The sequence below is a fragment of the Carica papaya genome, chromosome 6 (assembly GCF_054855325.1).
Source record: "Carica papaya isolate Zhongbai chromosome 6, ASM5485532v1, whole genome shotgun sequence".
NCBI classification, from domain to species: domain Eukaryota; kingdom Viridiplantae; phylum Streptophyta; class Magnoliopsida; order Brassicales; family Caricaceae; genus Carica; species Carica papaya.
In genome coordinates, this window is record NC_142314.1 from 37,333,839 (window position 1) to 37,358,012 (window position 24,174).

Below are 24,174 nucleotides of genomic sequence, written 5' to 3' on the forward strand. Positions count from 1 at the left end.
TATTGACGGAACTGTGATGACTAAATTTGGTTAAATTTTAATAAATTTATGATGTTTCTAAACAAAACGATGATATAAGTACCAATTAAGTTCTCTTAACCTACAACATATTAAAATTCACAAATATAGTATTTTATGATTAAAAACCATATTAATTAGTAAAATGTACAAATATTAGATTTGTGAGTTAACATGATTAAATATAAGGAAATGTGACCGGTCTTGGTGATACGAAAAAGGATGCCCAAACTATGTTACGGGCCATATCGTCCAGGATTGCTAATAACTATGAATTTAGTTATATCATCGACGATTGAAGAAATATGTTGGTAAGGCGGTCGGATGTGTAACACCCATTAATTTTATTATTATTATTATTATTATTATTAATTTTTAATTTATTTTATTTAGTTTATTTTATAATTTTTGAATTTTAATTGATTTATTTAATTTAATTTAATTTAATAAAAAAAATAATGATAAAATTGGGTAAAAATATTAGTTGGATTTAATTGAAATTAATTTTGAAAAAAAGGGGTGAAAATTTAGATTCTGGGGGTATTTTTGAAAAGAAAATCGGAAACCGGGGGTCAAAACGCAATTTAGAAAATTAAATCAGAAACCGGACGGCTCAGATGCACGCGCACGGACGGCCCAGATTTAATCGCGACGGACGGCTCAGATTTAATCCAAATTAAATCGCGATCGAACGGTCCAGATTAAATCAAGATGGACGGCTGTGATTAAAAGGCAAAGGGTATAAATAAACCCCCTACACCTGACCACAAAAACCCTAACCGCCAGCCCTCGCCGGAGAAGACGAACCAGACGCCGGAGGAGCCGGTCGCCGCCACCCGCCGCTGCACCGGGGAGTTTTCCGACCGCCGATCGAGGTAAATTTCATAACCTCGGCTTGTTTTTCAATGCTGAGTTCCCCTGTGGCCAAATCGGAGCCAAAATCCCGGCCAAATGGCCGGAAAATATGGCCGAAACCCAGCGGCGCCACTGCGCCCCTCCTCGATTTTTGCCTCCGATGAGGCCCTTCCCGGCCTCCGTTTGATATAATTTTTATATCACCGTGATCACCATTCTTTTCTCTACAGGCTGATCGGAGCCAAATCACCAAAACACGAACCTCGCCGGAGAGCCGCCGCACCCGAGAGCACCGCCGCCGGTAAGCTTCGGTTTTTCGTAATTTTTTGGCCCCCCAAGGGCTTTAGGGTTGTTTTATCGCAGGGACCGATGCAAGTGTGGCCGAATTCGGCCGAAAACGGCCAACCCGAGGCGAATCGCCGGAGCATGGCGGAGCCACCGTGCCAGAATTACGATATTGGCCGAAAGGGGTCCCGGGTCTAATTTGGAATTTTTTGGGACACGTGCAGGTACCAGTAGTGCGTTTCAGTTCCCCGGAAAAAATTCAAGGAAAATTAGGGACAGCCTGTAGGCGCACTGTAGAGCCGTATTCAGACCCCAAAAACAAGTAAGGACCCCTCACCCTATTTCCTATCACGGTATTAAAGTTCAATAAATGCTAAAACGGTATTTCATGAATCAATAGATGTGTGAGATTATTTAAGGTCGCTAATGGAGCCCGAGTCTGGTGTATTTGTCGGTCAGCTGTTGTTCGACCTATTTTACAGTTTTAAATGCAGTATGAGGTCTGATGTTTTTATTTCATAGTTTCGTGTGCATATATCACTGTTTTATTGATTATGGGTTGAATGACTGAGAACCAGATGTTGTATGTTGTCTTGTTTGGCACGAATTACTGGTTTGTTTGTTTGTGTGTGATTTGATGATGCTGACTGAGGAAAAGGGGAATGAAAGGTTATGTAAATTGATAATTGTATAATGTGATCAACCTGACTAGATATCCTAGGAGATGGTGGACGGACCGGGTCCGTAGGGAACCCTACCGGGATTGTGGTCTCTCATACCGGATGGGGTATGGAGACCTTATGTGTTTTGGCGCCCATACCGGACGGGGTATGGGGACGACCCGTTTCACCCTCATACCAGACGGGGTATTGAGGTTTATAGTTTTTGCGCCTATACTGGACAGGGTATGGGGACGGCCCTGGAATCTGATTACAAGTGTTAAGGGTTCACGGGTAGCGGGACCCCTGTGGATCCCCATGGATACTAGTAGGCTGGTAAATGAGGAAAAATATGTTGTGTAATGATTGAAATGCAAAAGGCGTGATAAGTATTATGTTACATAGTTCATATGATTTCATGATGATGATAATGTTATTGCTTTCATATGTTGTTTTATGAACTTTACCGAGGTAAGTGGATAGTAAAAGATTTTATTATTGATAAAAGAATTTGTTGTAAATTATGCTCCATTGGTCTTTCTGTGTTTTCTACCCACCTTTACATCCGTGATGGTGAAATAGTGTGATGTCTTTACTAGGCTGGTGTAGCTCATTCCTTGTTTAATCATTTCAGATCAGGAAGACATTGTTCCCGAGCCCGTTCCGCAGGAAGACGGCGAAAGGGACGCCTGAAGACTCCGTAGTTATATTTATAGCTTTTATTTTCGAGTTTCTCTTTTAGTTAGTTTATTCTTTTATACTTTGAGCACGTTTTTGGTTTTAGTGTAAGGGATGTTAATCAAAATTTTTATTACGCTTCCGCATTTGACATTTTTAATACACATATTGTAGCACCCGAAAAAAAAAAAAAAAAAAAAAAAAAAGGGGGGGCCACGTCAGCAGCCACGTCAGCAGGCCCGGTCAGCAGTCTCGGCCAACCGGGGCCTGCCACGTGGCAAGATCGCGTCACTCCGAAAGGAGCCACGTTGGCGATCCGCGTGGGTGCGATCCGACGGCCCAGATCAATCACGCGATCGGACGGCCCAGATTCAAACGCACGGACGGCCCAGATTCAATCAAAAACGAACGGCCCAGATTAAAACGAAACGAACGGCTGTGATCAAAAGGCAAGGGGTTATAAATAGAACCCCCACACCAGACCAAAAACCCTAGCCGCCAGCCGCTCGCCGGAGAAGACGAACCAGAGGCCGACCGCCGCCACCCGCCGCCACTCGCCGCCGCACCGGGGAAATTTCCGACCGCCGATCGAGGTAAATTTCATACCCCCGACTCATTTTTCCCCACTGATTCCTCCTATGGCCAAATCGAAGCCGAAATCCCGGCCAAACGGCCGGAATACGCGGCCGAAGCCCAGCGGCACCGCCGCGCCCCCTCTCGGTTTTTGCCTCCGACGAGGCCCTTCCCGGCCTCCGTTCGATGCAATTTTTTATATCACCGTGATCACCATTCTTTTCTCTACAGGTTGACCGAAGCCAAATCACCAAAACACGAACTTCGCCGGAGAGTCGCCGTACCCGAGAGCGCCGCCGCCGGTAAGCTCCGTTTTTCCGTGATTTTTTGGCCCCCCGAGGGCCCTAGGGTTGTTTTCTGACAAGGACCAATGCGAGTGTGGCCGAATTCGGCCAAAAACGGCCGAAAACAGTCAACCCGAGGCGACTCGCCGCCGCCAGCGGCGGCGCCGTCGCCGGAGCACGGCGGAGCCGCCGTGCCGGAGTTGCGATTTGGGCCGAAAGAGGCCCTGGGCCTAATTTGGATTTTTTTTGGAACCTGTGCAGGTACTGTTAGCGTGTTTCAGTTCCCCGGGAAAAATTCAGGGGAAAATTAGGGACAGCCTGCAGGCGCACTGTGAATCGTATTCGGATCCCGAAAACAAGTAAGGACCCCTCACCCTATTTCCTATCACGGTATTAAAGTTCAAAATGATAAAACAGTATTTCTTGAATTAACGCATGTGTGAAATTGCTTAAGGTTGCTAATGGAGCCCGAGTCTAGTGTGATTGATGATTTACTGTTATTTGGCCTGTTTACAGCTTTAAATGCAAAATGAGGTTTGATGTGTTCATTTTACAGATTTGTGTGCATGTACTACGTTTTTATTAATTATGGGTTGAATGACTGAAAAACTGATACTGTATGTTGTCTGTTTGGTATGAATTACGATTTGCTTGTTTAAATGTGAATTGATGATGCTGATTGAGGAAAAGGAAAAATGAAAGATTGTGTAGATTGATAATTGTATTATGGGGGTCAGCCTGACTAGATATCCTGGGAGATGGTGGACGGACAGGGTCCGTAGGGAACCCTACCGGGATTGTGGTCTCACATGCCGGACGGGGTATGGAGATCTTATGGTTTTGGCGCCCATACCGGACGGGGTATGGGGACGGCCCGTTTCACCCTCATACCGGACGGGGTATTGAGGTTTATGGTTTTGGCGCCCATACCGGACGGGGTATGGGGACGGCCCGTTTCACCCTCATACCGGACGGGGTATTGAGGTTCATGGTTTTGGCGCCCATACCGGACGGGGTATGGGGACGGCCCTGGAAACTGATTATGAATGTTAAAGGTTAACGGGTAGCGGAACCCCTATGGACCCCCACGGATACTAGTAGGCTGGTAAATGAGAAAAAAAGATATGTTGTACAATGATTGAATTACAAGAGGCGTGATAAGTGTTATGTTTTACAGCTTAGATTATTCAATGATTATGATAATGTTATTGTTTTTCGTATATTGTCTTATGAATTCCACCAAGGTAAGTGGATGGTAAAAGATTTATTATTGATAAAAGGTTTTGTTGTTAATAAACGAGTTTATTGTAAATTATGCTCCATTGGTCTTTTTGTGGTTTTCTACCCACCTTTATCTCCGTGACGGTGAGATATCGTGATGTTCTTACTGGGCTAGTGTAGCTCACTCCTTAATTAACCATTTCAGATCAGGAAGACATGGTTCCCGAGCCCGTTCCGCAGGAGGACGACGAAGGGGATGCCTAGAGACTCTGTAGTCATACGCATAGTTTATTTTCGAGTTTTCTTTCTTAGTTAGTTTAACCTTTTATATTTTAAGTACGTTTGTTTGGTTTTTCGTGTAAGGGATGTTAACTGAAATTTTGATCTCGCTTCCGCATTCGATATATTTAAATACTCATTTCATTTTTATATTTTCCGGGGTCGTTACACATATTTCATTTTAAAATTCCGGGGCCGTTACAGGATGTTTTGTTGAACTGGGTTCGCCGCGAATATTATGGCCCATCGACTTGCGACAGAGACTTGTTCTTGTTCTGTGTCAAGTGCACGGGAGAGTTTTTCTCTTAGCTAATGTTGTTCCTCTTTCTCATTAAGCAATATATTTGGTTTTCTCTAAAAAAAAGTATAAAGAAATATATTATCTGTAATTGCTTAACATAGGTGAAGAAGGGAGAGAGAACATGAGAGAAATATAGAGAGATGGTGTAATGATTCGGAACTTAAAGGAAATAAATTTGTATTTTTAAATGCGGAAGCAAACAATAATATTAAGGTTTACATTTCTTACACAATAAATTAAAATGCCTAATAAGACTATGAGAATATCTCTACTATAACAACTTATGAAAAGAAGCAAATAAATGATTTAAAACAAATAGATAAATGTTTCAGGGGTTAACCTCTACTAGCTCTTGAAAGGGTCCGAGAGATAAATTACTCACAACATTCTTCCTGATCGGGATGTAGATCTTGGTCCTCTTGATATGAAATATTTAATAGAAGAGTGAACTACATTATCTCGATAAGAATATCACGCTAATAATTGATATGAAAAATAAAGATTGGAATTACAAAACAACTAATAGAGTCCTTAATATAAGTAAATTCATTTAATATCAAAACGTTATTTCTATACTTACCATTATGAGTTTTTCAAAACCAACATATAAAACAAACACTCACATAACATTTATAATTTCATGTACAAGTGAGTAAAGTCGGTCATTCTCCATTTTTACTTGTTTATTGGGACTCCTGGGGGTCAATAGGGATATCCTACTACTCGTGAACCCAATATCTAGATTTGTCAATTTATCCGATCGTCTTCATACCCCGTATGGTAATAGGCACCAAACACACTATCGTCTCGATATTTCGTCCAATATGAGAGTGAACCATATCTCCTAACCCTTCCAGTATGGGACCCCTTAGCCCTGTCCGACTGAGATATTGTCTACGGTAAGATTTTTTCTATGTACCGAGTCCATCCACTATTTCCTAGGGTATTCAGTAAACCTTTCATATACAGATTTCCATCAACAAGCAATTACTAATTGACTACTAACATCTTATTTTATATTCACATATCAATCAAATGACATTTAAGCAAACAATATATTTTGATACATTAATAATTAATAAAGATAATTAGGATTTTTATTTCAAATCAGTCAATCAGATAAAAATCACAATCAGACAATCAATAATGAAAAAGTAATTAAACATAATAATTTAAATCATACAGGAGAACAATATACAATTGAAGCAGTATAGAAAAATAAATAGACATACAGACAGTGATGATGCACATCAGCTTGACTGATTTTTGTCAGTTTTGGCCAGTTTTACACATATCCCTGCAAAAAAATACTTTAGGAAGCCTCTGTTGGCTAGAAAAATAAAAAAATCGTACTTACCAGCTGAGGATGGGTGTCTCTAGGTGCGGCGGCTTCGCTAGTTTTCCTTCGCAGTTGGGTTTCTTTTTCGACTAACCTGCATAGAAAGGAACTATGAACACAATAGTCAAAGAATCATATGAAACGGAAAACGGGAAGGGAATCATCAGAGAGGGTTTACAATTTTGGTCGTGGCGACTCTGCTGGGCTTTATTACTCGCCGTCCCTTTTACTCCGATATGGTTACAGGGAGGCTCGGAATTGAATTCCGAGCAGCGAGAAATTTTTTTTACCTTTTTTGACGGTCGACAGTGGTTCCGGTGCAGCAGTGGCCATTGGTCGATCTCCTTATCCAAAGTCTGATTCTTCTTATTCGACGAGGGCATGTGCGGCTAGGGTTAAGGTTCCATAGAACGTGATGTTTAAATGCTCATCTCGTGTTGATCTGGACCGTCCGTTTGAGAATACGTAGTTCTCTCTCGTCCGTTAGATCTATCTTATTCAGAAAATGAATCTCGATCGCACGATCGAATTGAATATGACCGTTCGATTGCACCTAAAGAAAAAACGTATCTGGTCCGTTCACGTGCGCGGGATGAGATCCGGACCGTCGAATCGTCGGGCACATGGATCACTCGCATGGCTTCCTATGTGGTGCCGATGTCAGCAAGGTTGCCCATGCGGCGTGCTCTAGTTTGCTGACGCTGCTGACAAGGGCCGTCTCACTTGACCAAATTTTCTTATTACGTTTTAATCTCCTGTTTTCAAAATTTTTTAAAAAAATACATTTTGAATTCAAAATTTTATCATTTTTTCTCAAAATTAATTTCAGTTTCGTCCTTAATTCTTTTTTTTTAAATTCAACAAAATTAAAGTAAAACAAATTTAATTAATTATTTTTATAAATAAATAAAATAAAAAAAATTATTCTAAATTAATTTTCGATCTCGAATATTACAGATAGAATGAACGGTAGATATTAGGATAGGGATTTTCAACGGGTAGGATTTGAGGTTGGTTGGCTATAAAAGGGGGATTCTGGATTAAAAAAAAAAAGGAAAAAGAAAAGGCAAAAGGGTAAAATAGAAAGAGGAAGAGGAGAGAGTCCGAGAAGACAGAGGGAGAGGGAAGGAGACAAACTGGTGTGAAATCGTTGGGAGAGTTCGAGGAAGAGGAAGATTTGAGTGAACGGTTGCTGAAGAATAGGAAATGAAGGCCAAATCCCTACTTTTTTGGCCTTCAGTGTCGAATGAGTCCTATCATCAGGAGAGAGTCGTGTGAGGGACACGGAACTGAACTAGAGACACCAGGCTGATATCGATTGGGAGTAGGATTAGTTAGGCAGGAAGGTAGGAGATGACCAATCGGATGAATGTGGGTGAGGAGCTGGAGGTGAGTGCGCACCAGGTAGGCTAGGACGAAGTCACGGAAATTGAAGAGAAAAGTGAGGCTGTGTGGTAGGAGGGCAACGACTGTCGGTGTATGTGTTCCGGAGGGGTCAAAGTCGGTGAGAAGTTAGTGTGTGCGTGGCCTTCACAGGTCGGTGTGGGTAATTGTATGGCGTGCTTATGTACGTGTGTGGCTTTTACAGGCGGTGTATATCGTTCGGGGTGGTCTCCACAGACCGTGATGATAGATTACTATGTGGTATGCCTTGTGTGTGTGGCCGGCCCTCACAGGTCAGGTTTTCTTGCAGGTTCGGTGTGGATTGGGGAAAGGCCTCACCGGTCGGGTGTATGTACGGCCTTCACAGGCCGTTATTTCCAGTGTTGAAACGAATGTTGAACTGGTTGTTGTGTGTGGGTGGCCTCTCCATGCCGGAACGGCAGTGTGGCCTTCACAGGCCGTTATTTCAAGTTCTGAAAGGAACGGTGGACTCGTTGACGTTTGCGGGTGGCCCCTCCAGGCCGAAGTGGCACTGTGGTGTGTGGCCCGAAGAGGCTGGATATCATTAAAACTGATGTAGTGTAATGGTTGTGTGCGTGAGTGGTCAATTAATGGTCGGTGTATGTGTGTTGTCGGTTGTGATGATGCGGTCATTCGGTGGCCGCGGATGGCCGGACTGAGTGCTGGGGACGCTCGACGTCCGATGGGAGCACCTGGTAAGGAGTGCGGTTAAGCAGTCTGTCTGGTTGACCGGAATGGGGGAAGGGAATCGGCACAGCAACTGAAAGTGGAAGGGGTAGGGGTATCGGCATAAGTTCTAAACTTCGAACACTTAACATAGTTTTAGTTTCTAAGTTCTAAATTTATTTTAACCGATTTATTTATACTCGTTACTTTTATTTCTAGACGTAATAATAAAACACATTACTTAACGGAAGAACGATTGTTAGTATAAATATAAATGTATACATCCTATTATACGAAAATTAAAAATATATAACGTAGTGTCATCTTTATTGATCACGTATTCTTTAAGCATTATTTAAGAATAACATCGAATTGAGATAACAAAGTACGTCAACGTTTTTTTAATCAGGATGGAACGTTATATCATCCGTTACGGATAAAATAAAATAATAAAAATAAAAATATTATAATTAGTAGATAAACTTTTTTTAATTAATATTTAGAAATAAAAATATGACATAAAAAATAAAGATAAGGTTTTATTTATTAAAAAATTGTTATAAATAAAAAATTAGGATTTTTATATAATATTTCATTAAAATTTCAAAATTTTTAAATATATTCAATATGTATATGTATGAGATTGATGAAATAAATTACAAAAAATATATACTTACAAAAATCCATAATTAATAAAATAATAAATTAAGTATATTGGTTTGTTTGCATACTAAAAAAATATGTATTTTAATTAAGAAAATTTAATTATTATATTATATATATATATATATTTTTTTTGTATATAAAATAATATATCAGAGAGGATAAGGTTTTTATTTATTTTATTAATAAATTGACTAAATTAAGATAGATACAACAAACTGTAAATATAAGTTTAAAAACTTACAACTTGGATTTGGAATTCTTAATTTTCCACGCAAGTTTTTGAAAGCACCAGTCTTTTTCTTTCGCCTGATAATCAAAGATTTTCTCTTTCTTATTTTCTTGTTCTAATCAGTTTCTTGAAATCAAGTCGTTACCTTTCTATTAACGGTAGGATTATTATGATTAACCCAGAAATCATCGTCCAATAAATTTTCCATCGATCACGGATTTCTTTGTTTCAGCCGTCTTCAAATCCGTTTTCCCGGCTTGCTAATCCCGAGTTTTTCTACTTCTCACTGTCTCTTCCTGTTCGAAAATGGTGGAAAACCCAAAATCCCATCTGGGTTTCTCTTCGTTTCTTCTCTTCTTCTTCGCGATTGCTTCGCTTTCTCTCTGCAAACCCGCACTTTCCGTCCCCGAAAGAGGACCCGACCCGAGTCCGCCAACAGTCTACGAAATCCTCGCCCAATACGGACTCCCAAGCGGGTTATTACCCGACTCGGTCACCGGCTACACACTCTCCGACGACGGCCGGTTCGTCGTCGAGTTGGCGAAACCGTGTTACGTGCAGTTCGACTACTTGGTCTACTACGAGAAAAAAATCACGGGGGAGCTCGGGTACGGGTACATCAAGGACCTGGAAGGGATTCAGGTGCAGCGATTCTTCTTCTGGCTCAATGTGAACGAGATCAAGACCGATTTGCCGCCGTCCGATTCGATTTACTTTCAGGTTGGGATCATCAACAAGAAGCTCAGAGCAGATCAGTTCAAGACTGTACATTCCTGCCGTAAAGGTGTCTCCGGCTCTTGCCAAAATTCATGGAAACGGTTTGTTGAGGTATGGGGTTTCACTGATTTTGTTTTATGTTGATGGATTCATCGCTGGTTTTCATATTTTTCGTGGAATTGCTTTGCGAATATGAATTAGTTCTGTAATTTTATCTGGATTTTTTTGCAGCTAAACCCTTATTTATTAGTGTTGGGGTTTTTAGTTATAGCATTTCTTGCTGTGGTTTTTACAGCTAAAACCCTAATTTTGTTACAGGATTGAATTATGTATGAATCAAATTCACTTTTACCTTTGAATTTCTTGGAGCAGAACTTCAATTTCTATTTTATCTAGCTAGGGATTAGAAACCCATTGTTTGAAATATGAAAAAGCATAGCCCAACTCTACAAATCAAGAATGTTTATTTATTAATCTAGCAATTAAGTGAAAGGAATGAGAAAGGTTGTTATAGGAATTAAACCAAATGAGCTGTTAATTTAGTTCTAAACACTCAGTTAGATTAAATTAATCATTGTATTAGATTCATAGCTTCAAAGTTCTTTCTTTTTCGTTGTTGTATATTATATGATGGAGACGATTATGTGCATTAGTTTTCGGAAACACAGGTATTTTGTTTGTAGGTTACAGTTGGAAGATTATGAAATCAACTAGACATGGTTTCCAAATGTTGTAATATTTCGAATTTTATTAAGCTACCTCGCTATTCTCAAAGAAGCCGAAAGCTTGCTTTCTTACATGTTTGATTGCAGATTTAGAAGGTTTGTTTTAGATTTTGATGGGTGATTTACTACGGAAGTATATTGGCGAAGTTTAATTTGACAAGATCATGGAGCTATTGGCAAAGATGTTATGCTTGATTTGTTCTTCTCAGCTTTAAGCTTTCCCTTGGATTTTTGCAACTTCTCCCCACTTTCTCTCTCGGTCACGTTGAAGTTAGTTCGACTTCTTTCTTTGATATATAAAGTGTAAAGTATAGTATTAAAAAGGGAACAAAAGGGGTTGTCAACTCATGTGCAAATGATAAGTTAGTTCGACCTTCTTGGATTCCACTGTTAGGTCATTTTGAGGGAGGCGGGGATGACTCAAACTTGCTCCCAATTCCATTTAGGTTTACCTCTACAACATGAGAAAAGTATTTGTTTTTGAGAAAGTCTTTGTGTTAGTTCAAAAGATTGATTGACCTCTTGCTCTTTCAACGCCATCATTTCAAAACGAAATGATCCTACCCACCATCCGGACTCTCGGTAGAATTTTATTTCATTTGTTGACCTTCTCTCCTCAATATGCCTCAAGGGATTTACTCTTTTTCGTTTTCGTTTTCGTTTTTTCTGCAGCTCCCAGCTGGTAAGAATGAAATCGAGGTGCTACTTACAGAGTAGATTTGAACACGATTGCCTCTGCTTTACAGAAGAATGGTAGAGCCTGGTGCTGGTTATCCATCTTTCTCAAACTGAAAAAACTGTCTGATCTGAGAAATCCTTATCTCTCAACCAAAGTTGTACAAGTATGTTATATATGTAATATGTATAAGGGAGATATATACACATTTTAGCACTGGTTTTTTACCGTGCTAATATATTTTCTCTATAAACTCTACTTAAGCATCATATATGAAAAGACAACAGACAATTATCCTGTATGGTGATGGTTTGGATACATGGTACTTTCTGTTGAATTGTCGAAGCGTTCTTGCCAAGTATTATTTCTTTCTATCTTGTCGTTTTCTATTTCTATGTTTCGGGCATGTCTGGTTCAGTATAACCTCGTAATATAATCAAACATGGAATCAATTTTGATGTTATTGTTTGCTGTACAAAAGGGATGTAGTTAAGGCGTATAGGCCATGTTTGGTTCGGTATAATCTCGCAATATAATCAAATATGGAATCGAATTTTGATTCTATTGCTTGCTCTACAAAAGGGTTGTAGTTAAGACGCATAGGACATGTTTGGTTCAATATAATCTCGCAATATAATCGAAAATGGAATCGAATTTTGATTATATTGTTTGCTACACAAAAGGGTTGTAGTTAAAATATTTAGATCATATTTGATTCAGTACAGTCTCGCAATATAATTAAATATGAAATCTTTAATATTTACAATAGACGAAAAGACCTCATGTACCGTAGAACGTTAATGAGAATACTCGTAATATCTAGAAATACATTCAAATACTTAAAATATCAAGAAGTATATGCTCGGAAAGTGTTTCATAAGCGTTTTACTATACGATAAATACAAAGAGTATTTATAAATATTTCAAGTACTCGAGATCTTTTATAAGTACTTAAAATATAATTATTTTAATGTACCTAAAATGTTCATAAGGTAATAAAATACGAGAAATGTTTAAATAACGTCACGTTTCAGATTAAAAATAATAAATTTATTATTTATTATATATAAAATTAAATTAAATGTAATTTAAAATTAATGATGTATTAGTGATAATTTATTTATATTTATTTATCTTAATTTAGAAAAAAAATAAAATGATAAAAAAATTTAATTTTAGAAATTGAAAAATTAAAGAATAAAATTAAGAAAAAAAAAGAGTGACATGTTAATGACCATTTTTACAATTAAATTTAATAGCATTTCATAAATACTCATATTTCTTGTACTTGAAATATAATAATATATAGAAAACATATGCATGAATGTTATTATAAAATATGATTATTTTCTCGAGTATGAAATGATAATACGTCCTTCTCTTGTTACGTTAATGATATCGACGCGTCGATTAAAATCCTTATTTTTTATTTTTTCGAGTTTGAATTTTATTGAGAACGTAAATTTTATCGCGTTATTGTTATATTATGAGTTGATAACTACTGGTTTGTAATATTTTATTTAATAAAATTGAAAATTTTAACTTATTAGTATATTAATGAGTTACGTGACTGAGTTAAGTTAAATTTTAACCGATTTACGTTTATGAGTGAAATGAATATTTTATGATGATTAGATTCTTCTAATTGAAATTACGAGAATGACTTACAAACCCGATTTAACATTTTTTATAGAAAATGATATTGATGTGTGGATTAAAATTCTTATTTTTAATTTTTTCGAGTTTGAATTTTATCGAGAACGTAAATTTTATCGTGTTATTGTTATATTATAAGTTGATAACTACTGGTTTATAATACTAAAAATTTAACTTATTAATATATTATTGAGTTACGTGATTAAATCGAGTTAAATCTTAACCGATCTATAACGTTTAAGAGTGAAGTGAATATTCTACGATCATTAGACTATTTTAGTTGAAATTACGAGAATGACTTACAAACTCGACTTGATATTTTTTTATAAGATAATAATATTAATAATGTTTTAATCTATAGATTCATTGAATTTAGATGTTTATTTTTTTAAAAAAAATAAATTAATTATTATTTACTTAATATAAAATGAATTTAATTAAATTATAAATTATTTAAATTTAAGCATGTTATCGTCATCCACTAAGCTTTTCTCCCTCCAGAAGTCGTCGCGGTCGCGCCTGCGTCTTGTGAGTCCATCAATGGCGTTTCCTTCGACTGCCGTACTCTTCTTATTCTTCTTCCTCTGCCTCATTCTCCTCCCTCTCTCCCTCGCAGATTCGTCTCTCGATCCCGGCCTTCCATCACCGTCGTCATCAGATATCCACGATATTCTCCCAAAGTACGGATTCCCGAAAGGTCTGCTACCGGCCAATGTTAAATCCTACAATCTCTCGACTGAAAGCGTCTTCACCATCGAGCTTGAAGAGCCGTGTTATGTTAATTTCGAGAAGTTGGTTTTCTATGATCGGAAGATCACCGGTAAGCTCAGGTATGGTTCGGTGAGTGAGGTCAGTGGGATTCAAGCGAAATTGGCCTTTATCTGGGTTTCGGTGAGCGCGATCGAGGTGGATTCTAACTCGGATATGCTTGAGTTCTTTGTTGGTTTCATATCGAAGAAGTTTCCGGCTAAGGAGTTCGAGAAGATCCCGTCTTGCAGGCGCAATGCTGATCCGCTCATTGATTTGATGGATTCCATGTGAAGGTAAATTACCAATCTGTTTTCTCTTTTGTTCATTTTCTTGTAATTGAATTACAATTTGTGGATTTCTGATCGTTTTTTGATTGAGTTATAAATTACACTTTAGTTTTTACACTGAGTAGATGGAGATTTATGATTGATATTCTTTACTTTCTCTCAATTGAGTTAAATGTGGTTCTTATCTGGATTAGATTAGATGGTTTTTTTTTTTCATCATTATAGGGTTAAATTCTATACCATTTACAGAGAATTTGGGGGAGTGAGTATGAACATGAAAAAACCAAAGCAAAGAACCAAAATGGTTTGGCTTTTGATTCTCTACATTTTACTTTGGGATTAATTGTGAGGTTATGCTTGGGTTATCCTTGTTTTTTGATTTATCTGTTGGTTGTTACCATAACTTAAATTTCTTGGCCTTGTTTCAAGTTGATCTGTTAACATATTTCATGTTTCATTCTTATGGGTTCTCATTATACTTCATTAATATTATTATCTTTTGGAAATGCTTGTGAATTTCTACTGAGTCTTTTGTATTTTTAAGAGTCTAATTTTTATTGTTTGTTTACGTTTAGTTAGACGTGGTTCATGAATATGTAAGGATGAATTTTTACAAAAGTATGAAACTTTTAAACCAAACCAAAACGAACTGAACTATTGGTTGGTTTGATTTGGTAGAAGTTTTAAAAATATATCAAAAGATTATTTCAAACCAAAACCAAACCAAACCGAATTATTTAGTTGGTTTGATTTGGTTTTTATGGTGAAATGGTATGTTTGGTTTGATATTCTTAGAAACCAAATTTAGTAGTTTGCTTTGGGTATAAGGTTTAAACCAAACCAAACTAATTGATCATTTTTTAAAAATAAAAACTCAATATGTAGAGTAAAATTGAATGGAAGAGTCTAACTATAATATCAAGATTGGGTTTGGTTTAATTCCTAACTTTTTCTTTGAAATATTAAGTTAGGTTTAATTCCTAACTTAATCACTCGTCAATATTTTATCTTAAATTTCATACAAAGGCTTAATCTGAAATTAGAAAAATACATTCCAAATTTAATTAGAAGAAAACCAATTTCTAATGAAATTTAGGATGTATTCATCCAATTCCACTTATGAAATTCCACGAGTTCAAATTTTTTTTTTTTGGAAGAGTGTTTAATTTTTATTATTTTGCAAAGTATATTCATCATCTTGTAGTTAAACTGGATATAGATCCAATATGAATATTGCAAACATAGTCTCAGTGTTCTTATGCATAATTTAAATACAACAAATTGTATTTAAGTTGGTGTTCGTTTTTTCCTATAAATTTTTTTTAAGGTGGTGCTATGGGAAGTCAAATACGCTGTATGCATATTATATGAAATTTGAACTTAACATTCACTGAGAATGGAGCAGAAACTATGCTGGTTATGTATCATTATCCCCAGGCTGCAATCTTATGATTGCATCAGCTAGTTGTCCCTTGAAGTAAGTATTCTAGTTGCTACTCTATCCGGTGCTGTTAAACGGGTATTTCCTAGTGGGCTCTGAAAACACCATTATGGAATGAGCACTTTCAATAGGAGTCAACTAATTGCTGTAAATAACTAAAAAAGTTGTTTTGAATCATTTGACATTTGAAGTTTATTTCAAATAAAAATATAATTGTTATCTACCAAAAGCAGTGTTCTTTAATTGCATCGTTCTTTCTTTTTTGGTTTTCTGGTTGTTCTGGTAGAATGGAATTGTGGATCTTGAAGTTGCTACATTCTTACAGAAGCTGAAAATAATGGTTGTGAATTTCTTTTTGTCAAATTTTACTGTCTCTATGATTCATTTTTAATTCAATTTCTACTTTTACCAATCATCTGAGCAAAAATCTTGATAGGTAGAGTTGCATTATAATTCTCATGTTTAAACCACCTTTTTTCCATCTTGGGTTATAGAGGATTTTTACTTATAAAAGTAGGAGTTGAGAATATATTCTTGAGAAATTCAAGAAAAGGAGGTGGTGGTTGACATCTGAAAAGTCCTACGCAATTCTATCCGTTATGATTAATCTGGTAATTAAAAGGAAATGAGGTAAGGATTAAAGTGATTAAATAAACTTGAGCTTCAAAGATGTCTATAATGAAAATAAGGTAATGGATAGTCCTGTTTGGTCCAGAGGTATGTTTCCTAAATTGATTATTTACATTGATTCTTCTTGGTACCTCTTCACGAGGAAAATCGTAAATGCATTAGGACATTGAGGAATGCATCCCTAAGATCATCTCGGAGAGGTTTACTCTCGGTGTGGGGAAACCACCCCGAGAATACTTTCCGCAAAAAATCTAAAACAAACAATTGTTCTGACTGTTTTTCTGAGGATTAATAAAGCTGCCTTGAAAATTTCAGGTGGTAAAGAAGCTTATGCTTGGAAAGTGTTGGCAATCCATTCTACTGTATGATAGTTACCACGAACCACCTGTAGGTACTTTGTTATTTTTACGGAATATGTTGGATACTGTGAATAAATTGTATGTATGTTAAGAGTTATACTCACCCTTCTTTATGGGTATTCATAGAGAAGCTTACTAGACCTTGAGTAAATACAAAGAGAGTGATAAAAGTTTCTGATGGATGAACTTCAGAATTTCTTTTTCAGTTGCTCATTTTCCATTCATTTTACATTTTAGAATAACTTTATTTCATGAAGCTATTTGGTTTTGGGGTCTATAGTGGAGGGATATTTGATTCTTCAATCGAAATTTTTGAGAAAATTATATTGTTGTCGTTGTTATTTTCATTATATTAAGAAAAAACAGTTGAGGCATAATAGAAAATTGAATAATATGAGACGAAATACCAATATTTATATAGGATGAAAGAGTGTTCGAAATTTTCTTAATTGAAATAGTTAAAATGGGTTAAAAATTCCGAACTATCTTCTCTCTAAAAAGAATTCCCTTCAAAGAAAGTTTCCAACCCGGAATTCTGAGTTGATAAATAAAAAAAAGAATGAAATGAAAGACAATCGAGACGACCAGAATACTATATATATGATCAAGAACACTATATATATATATATAATCAAGAACTGCTGGGAAATTTTATTACACAAGGATTCTGAAAATTAACATTAACAATATCAAATTTTTAATTAATCAAAGTCTGTAATTACACCTTTTGCCCCATCATCTTCCCCTGAAAATGATTGAATGATTCTGCACACTGAACTCTGAGCTGATTCCGAAATTTCTTGATGAAAGCATCAGCTAATTTGTTAACATCACCTTCTTCTTCCTCCACAGCAACATTCCACCTTCTCATCGTCTTCTCTTTCCACTTTAATTCAGTCATCTTCTCATTCTTCTCCTGCCCATGAATTGTAATCTCCCTGAACTTATCCATTCAAGATTTTCTTGCCAGCCAAACAAGGATAGAAAAAACTCAAGAATTGACCCTGCACTTGTTACTGAATTCATGGGTTGGATTCAGTTTATGTATATAGGGTATAAAGATAATGGGAAATTTCTTTAAAAAATTAAAGATGATGTGAACGTATATATTCTATACAATAAAAGCATGTGTTTTTTCGTAACCCATGTAAATATATATATAAATATATGTGGGTGGCAAGTTTAGCATTGTTTATAGGTAAACATAAAAAACAGAAAAAGACATTTTTATCAGCAACTTGGGAGGAGCTGTTTGGTTCTTGTAATTTTCATGCAGAATCATCAATGAAAATGGTCATTAAATTATTTTGATTCTCATGCAGGAACAAACACTGCTGATGGCAATCTCACGATTCATTATAATATATATATATACACACACACACACACACACGCACATATATATATAACACGTTTTCAATGAGTAATTTATAGTATTCAATTCATTTGTCAAGAGTACTGCAAATCTTGGAACAAAAACATGGTGATAATCATTATTTATACTCATCTTTATAGTCTTTACTTAGTATGTAAGAGATCAATCTTTATTTCATAGTTTTATGAATTTTTTTTGATAAATAGTGAATGATTTAAATATCTATATAAAATTCAAGACTCAATATTTTCAACGTATTCGTACTCGTCAAATTTACACACGTTAGTAATTTTTAGACCCGAAACACTAATTTTTAAAAAATTTAAATTCAAATTACTATTGATAAGTAACTTGAAATCCTTATATAAAGTTCAAAAATTATACAAATATGATGTTGGAGGATCAAAATAATGAATATTCTTAGCATCAAATACACATATGTTAATGACTTTCGGACCCAAGACACTGACTCGAGAAAAATTTAGATTCAAATTGTTATTAACTCGTATGAAATTCAAGGATTATATAAGTCGAAAATGTAGACATAAACATGATCTTGTAGGATCAAAATAATGGCATCCTTGGTGGAAGTGTACTGTGTTGAGAACTGTGGGAGATGCTTATTGTCTCCAAACTTCATAGTCCAGACTAGGTTAATTCCAATCACTAAATAAATACACATTGCTTTATGCCTTTGGAATAAACCAAATGGCATACAAGTAAAGAACCAATGTATATACAAGCCAATATATATACACATATATGCATATTGTGCCTATGAATAGCTTATAGCTTTCATAGTGCATCATTTCATCACAAAACAATTCAACAAAACCTACCTTCTTTCTCTCCTTCTCTCCGTCCTGCTCTACTCGAGTCAAAGCTCGTAAACTATACCCAGAAAAAATCTGTGACAGACGTCAAAAATGGAGAATCGTAAAGAGACTCCTATGTATGTCAGCAGCAAGGAGATAACCGAGAAAAAGAGTCGTGTACAGCATAAAGGAAGACAACTCACTAGCGATAATGAGGGGGAGACATCAACGATCTGGCTAATGTTTTCATCAAGAAATACCACAATCAGCTTAAGATTCAGCTTGGCAAGTTGGTGAAATTCTGGCAGGAGGCGAAAACCTGAGTAGCTTAAACCTGCCTGTGTCTGCATCTGCTTCAAATGTTTCTGCATAAAGAAAGGCAGTGTACTGCTAACAGGAAAATAACTATTCATTATGGAAATTATCATATATATTCGTGTACTACTCTATCAACATATATACTTAATTCATGATTACTCGAACATAGTCCAATATGCAGGTCTTTATGCTTCTAAACAACATTCAAAAACAACGAACAAAATTTAGGTAATAATGATGAATTGTAAATTATGTTATACAGAAAGATTACACCTTTGATTTCATTCTCACATTTGCTTTCGTATGGTCTGTAAGGACGAAATCCGAAATGTAATCTAACAAAGCACCATCCACCAGAGTATATACCTACTTGCCTTAAATAACCCATGTACATTCACAAACCTTCCAGATATTACAAACTACCACCAAGAGGAGACCAAAAGAAAAGCTACATCCTAGAGCCAACAACAAGATTTACATGTATGCTGCTCTCTCTGCATAACTTCAAAGAAAGTATCTCATAACCCTAATCCCGAAATCATCAACGAATCATCCTCACCTTGTAAATACAGCTTTATAACCTTGAAAACTCATCAGTTCCCGTACCAAATTCCCTGGGTACGATGTTGGTTGGTTGGTAGGCATTATCTTCTTGTTTAGTACTTCAAACACGGTAATGTCTACACATTAATCCACGCCACAGCAGATTACTTTTGATTCAATCTCCGCAAAAAGTATAAACATCAGAACAGTCACCGAGTATAGTGCAGAGATCCAAAATTGGCAAAGTGCAACGTTTTTGTATGGAATTACCACATCAAGAAAATTGAAAATTTCCATGGCAAGCATAAACAGAATTATTTCCATTCTCAGGCTTGAAGCACCTGACAGTGCACGATATGACTTTTTAACCCACTTCGGCCTGCTATACTCGACCATATGTTAGTGAAAAGAGTCCTTAAATGACCTCTGAGAGCAATATTTTCCCACAGATGAGGGTTACTTTCGACATGCTTGTCAGGACTGGAAACATCAACCAGACTTATGCTCATGTTGTTACGGATTATGCAAAGCTTTCCATTGAGGGGAACTAGAGCAGCAGCCTCCAGAGCACGGGAACTTCCTAGGTGAAGCTTACTATCCATAAATTTGTTCCATGCATCCGTGGCACTATCATAGACCCTAAGTTTGCAACCATCCCTGCAATCCAAAGCATAGAGCCTTCCATTTAGAGAGATGCTGGGGTTGCGCCAACCAGCAACCATCCCATCACTGACTGGGGTCCAGGTATTAGTTTCGGGATTGTAGGCTTCACTCATGACCTCACGGTGGGATCCAAGACCTTTGAGAAACCACTTCCCATCATAAACGACCCCAATAAAAGGAACCATAGCAGTGCTCATATCTGAAATGAAACTCCACCTATTTTTGTTAGGATCATAAACTTCAGCAGATCGGAGAGTCCTTTGGATTCCTTCACATTCCCCACCAGCAACATAAAGGCAGTTGTTTATGACACAAGAACCAAAAAAATGGCGTTTCCTGAGCATATCCGGTGCCCTGTGCCACTTATTTGTCCTTGCACTGTAGAATATAACACGTCTCATAGACCCCCTCAGTGGGTCCTTCCCACCAAATAAGTACAGGTGGCAACCACTCAGAACAGCACAACCAAAACCAAGGGCCTCAGAGTATTCCCTGGGCACAGGTGGAAGTGGCTGCCAGAGCTGATAAACTGGGTCAAATGCATTCCATGAAATCTTTCCATCACGATCTCGTTTGAAGACATAAACCCACTCTTCTGCCATCCCTAGACTCTTCCTAAGAGAATAGAAAAAGTTCCCAGCAAGAAGGCGGTACCATCTCTTACACACTAGGCGAAGTTTTCTATGTTCAGCACGAGGAACTCGAATCAGACATGCAATGGCAAGATCATCTGGAAGGCCAGGAAGGAGAGGTGGCTGGACTCGAGTCCTTTCCCTTCGCGAGTTTTTGGTCTTGTGTGCATTAGGATTGATATCAGGCTGAATGCAAAGTTTTGACCCAGGGACGAATTTTCTTGCTTCCACAACCGTCTTTAGGCCTGAATCAACTTTGCAATAGCACGATACAGAGTCAACCTGCAAAATTCCCCATGTTGAAAAGCAAGAAATAACAAAATCCACACACCAAAATCAGAACAAAGGAACAGTCATAGTAGCATCATTTTGATGTAATCTTTCGAAAGATTTGGATCTCAAGTGTGCTTCAAGTATGCAAGACATCAAAACATGATTTTGCAAACCACATTTTAGAAGGGAAAAGGACCAGGAAAAGAAATCAGGTATAGACAGAAACGATGGTACATCCAAATTCAATCAACATAGAGGCTAATAAAGTCCACTTTATATGATTAATAATAAATTTTAATGATGATTAAATTACCAATTCCTGAGTTTGGAAAGATTAGCAGATAATAAGATCACTTTAAACTCCGGATTATAAGGCAATAAAATTCACGTTTGCGTGTCAAAATAGCCAAACCTAAATGAAAATGTCTAACATGCACCGAAAGATGAGATAACAAGAATTAGAAAATCACACGATAATTCAAAGGCAGAGGCATCTAAACCAATTCTATAACTCCCAAATCAATAAACAAACATAAACTTATAAACACATAAATGACCATCCAAATTTTACATTATCAAAAACAAAATTCCTACATAAGAAAATAAATATGCAGAAAGCAGTTGTTCAACTGTAAAAGTCAGAACCAAAAGGTGCCAATTAGAGGATCAAGCAAGCAAATTTTCAAGTTAAAAAGTGAAAAGAGTCAAGGTCTCCACAACGCCCATCAAATTCCAAAGGCTTCCAAACTAGAATCTGATTTAGATATCTCTAAAATGCATAAAAAGAAAGAACCTTCAAAAAAGTGCAAAGAAATCAATTTTGAGTTTTCCTCAAACATATATCTAACCTAAAACCTCTGAAAAATTCCCCAAAAGCAGCCCAAAGAAGTAGCCTTTTTTATCAGGTATATTCCAAACTCAGAAGGACAGGACAAGTACTAGAAAACAATTACAAGAGGTAAAAGAAAAAAATCATTCAATTCTTCCAAACCACAACAAAATTCCAAGGAATCATCCTTTGGATTGAGCAAAAACAATTAGCCCTTTTTCCCCAAATGAGCATTTTCAAAAACACACACACCAAATACCCACTAAGCAAAGAATGAGACAAGTGATGAAAAACCGTTCCAGCCCTCTCAAAAATTGCACATTTAACAGCCAATTCGTCAACTGAAAAACTCATGATTTTAACAAAAATGAGAAGAGAAGTGTGTAGAAACCACATGAGCTTACCAATGGAGCTCGAACTCGAAACCCTCTTGGAACATTTGAAGACTGATGATGTTGAACAGATTGGTCCATGTTTAGAAACAGAGATTCATAGACAGAAAGAGAAATTCACCAAAAGGGAGAGAGAAAAGAGAGACCCAGAATCCAAATCGGGCTTGAAACAAAGCTCAGATCGAGGACCCAATTAAGATTTCATTACTCAAATCTGATCCACGAAAGCTTAAAAAAATTAAAAAAAAAAAAAGATAAATAATATCACACCATATCATGTATACAAATATATCTTAAAGACGAGAGCTTTATTGTTGCCCTCTTGTCTTTTTTAACCTCTCCGCTGCAAATGCAAACAAACAACACCAAAAGCGAGCTCTTTTACAAGTTACAACATCAAAACGTGAATCCCCCCCCAACCCCTCTCTCCTTCTCTCTCTTTCTCTCTCCATAACCGAGTCATCTGTTTTCACCAACTTTCTTAATTTTCTTTAGAAAATACGGAAAAATCAAAACTTTTTTAATGATGGTTGATTTTCATCTGATTACAATTAATGGGTATGTTTTTTTTAATAAATGCTTTCTTGTTTTCCCATTGAAAATGACAAACAAGCTGAACAAAACTAGGTATTCTTTGATTGTTTACTACCACTCTGAGGTCAAACCCCTTTTAAATAGACAGATTGTATATATATATATATATATTTAACTTTTTAGTGGTAATATAGTCAATAACATTATATATATATATATAAATAGATTGATTAAAGACAGGATCTTTTTTTTATTACCTCATTTCATTTGAGAATACGAACTATATACATATATTATATCATGAGATCTACCTATTTTTCTCTTGTAAAAAAAAGTATACTACTTTATTAAGTACCATAATCTTCACATAAAAGATCAAATCTTCACCTCAAAATAAATTGAAAGACAACTTTTTTTTTTAACTTAACACAAATATGAATCTTGCAATTGCAACATGATAAAAATAAAATACTTTTTAGAGAACATATCATGACTTATAATATATAAAAAAATATGAAATTTTTGTGGTCAAATATGTATATATATATATATATGTATGTGTGTCAAAGAGATCAACAAGATATCTTCATCAATATGTCAACTTTACCTCTCTTCTTTTTTTCACGAGATACCCTTTTATTTTCCTCATTGTCCCTTTATTTCTCTCTTTCTATATACACACACGAGTGTGTGTGTGTGTATACTTATACATATATATATATGTGTGTGTGTGTATAATTGGTGTTGAATGAAGTATTTTCTTGTGTTTTCAAGTTGTATTTTTTGACCCATTTTGTGAAAGAACGAGTGGTTTCTCTTCCACCTCCATATGTGATTTGGTTTTGAAGCTTGTCTTATTAGGTGATGCATTTTAAATCATTCGTTTCACTTTCTCAAAATTCTCATCTCTCACAACATTCCCATGTGCCTTTGTTTTTTTAAATTGTATTTACCTTTCGAGTTTTTAGTTCATCGACTTTTGTATTTTAATTATATTAACAACACATTAATACTTACAACGTAATTTTTTTTTAAAAAACGTAACTAATCATCATTAAATTCATACATACAGTACGACGATATTAGAATATAGCCTATTTCA

General features: G+C 36.2%; 3 protein-coding genes across 4 annotated transcripts; 2 read left to right on the top strand and 1 right to left on the bottom strand.

The window, feature by feature from the left end:
* Positions 1-9,480: 9,480 nt before the first annotated feature.
* Positions 9,481-11,876, top strand: LOC110809580 (transmembrane protein, putative (Protein of unknown function, DUF538)). Its single transcript, XM_088223440.1, has 2 exons — positions 9,481-10,285; positions 11,572-11,876. Exons 1-2 carry the CDS (start codon positions 9,764-9,766, stop codon positions 11,614-11,616), a joined length of 567 nt encoding a protein of 188 aa, XP_088079566.1. The 5' UTR covers positions 9,481-9,763; the 3' UTR covers positions 11,617-11,876.
* A 1,812-nt stretch (positions 11,877-13,688) lies between these two features.
* LOC110809579 (DUF538 family protein, putative (Protein of unknown function, DUF538)) lies at positions 13,689-16,884 on the top strand. 2 transcript variants are annotated; one of them, XR_015821824.1, is made up of 3 exons: positions 13,689-14,274; positions 15,996-16,049; positions 16,655-16,884. XR_015821824.1 is itself a non-coding variant. In XM_088223464.1 (2 exons), the coding sequence occupies exon 1, from the start codon at positions 13,697-13,699 to the stop codon at positions 14,270-14,272; it is 576 nt and encodes a 191-aa protein (XP_088079590.1). In that variant the 5' UTR covers positions 13,690-13,696; the 3' UTR covers positions 14,273-14,274; positions 16,655-16,884. The 2 variants fall into 2 exon arrangements, 1 of the variants encoding a protein (XP_088079590.1); XM_088223464.1 differs by lacking the exon at positions 15,996-16,049 and having other exon boundaries at positions 13,690-14,274.
* A 2,545-nt stretch (positions 16,885-19,429) lies between these two features.
* On the bottom strand, positions 19,430-23,039 carry LOC110809550 (Galactose oxidase/kelch repeat superfamily protein). Its single transcript, XM_022035418.2, has 2 exons — positions 22,551-23,039; positions 19,430-21,326 (listed from the first exon to the last, which is right to left on the bottom strand). Exons 1-2 carry the CDS (start codon positions 22,617-22,619, stop codon positions 20,076-20,078), a joined length of 1,320 nt encoding a protein of 439 aa, XP_021891110.2. The 5' UTR covers positions 22,620-23,039; the 3' UTR covers positions 19,430-20,075.
* Between the last annotated feature and the right edge of the window lie 1,135 nt (positions 23,040-24,174).

What these genes read in the sequence shown, in the direction of transcription:
- LOC110809580 (XM_088223440.1), top strand. Translation starts at nt 9,764, where the DNA reads ATGGTGGAAAACCCAAAATCCCATCTGGGTTTCTCTTCGTTTCTTCTC. An exon ending in CATGGAAACGGTTTGTTGAG is followed by an intron (nt 10,286 to 11,571) that starts GTATGGGGTTTC and finishes TTTTTTCTGCAG; the next exon opens with CTCCCAGCTGGTAAGAATGA.
- LOC110809579 (XM_088223464.1), top strand. Translation starts at nt 13,697, where the DNA reads ATGTTATCGTCATCCACTAAGCTTTTCTCCCTCCAGAAGTCGTCGCGG.
- LOC110809550 (XM_022035418.2), bottom strand. Translation starts at nt 22,619, where the DNA reads ATGGACCAATCTGTTCAACATCATCAGTCTTCAAATGTTCCAAGAGGG. An exon ending in TTCGAGTTCGAGCTCCATTG is followed by an intron (nt 21,327 to 22,550) that starts GTAAGCTCATGT and finishes GGAATTTTGCAG; the next exon opens with GTTGACTCTGTATCGTGCTA.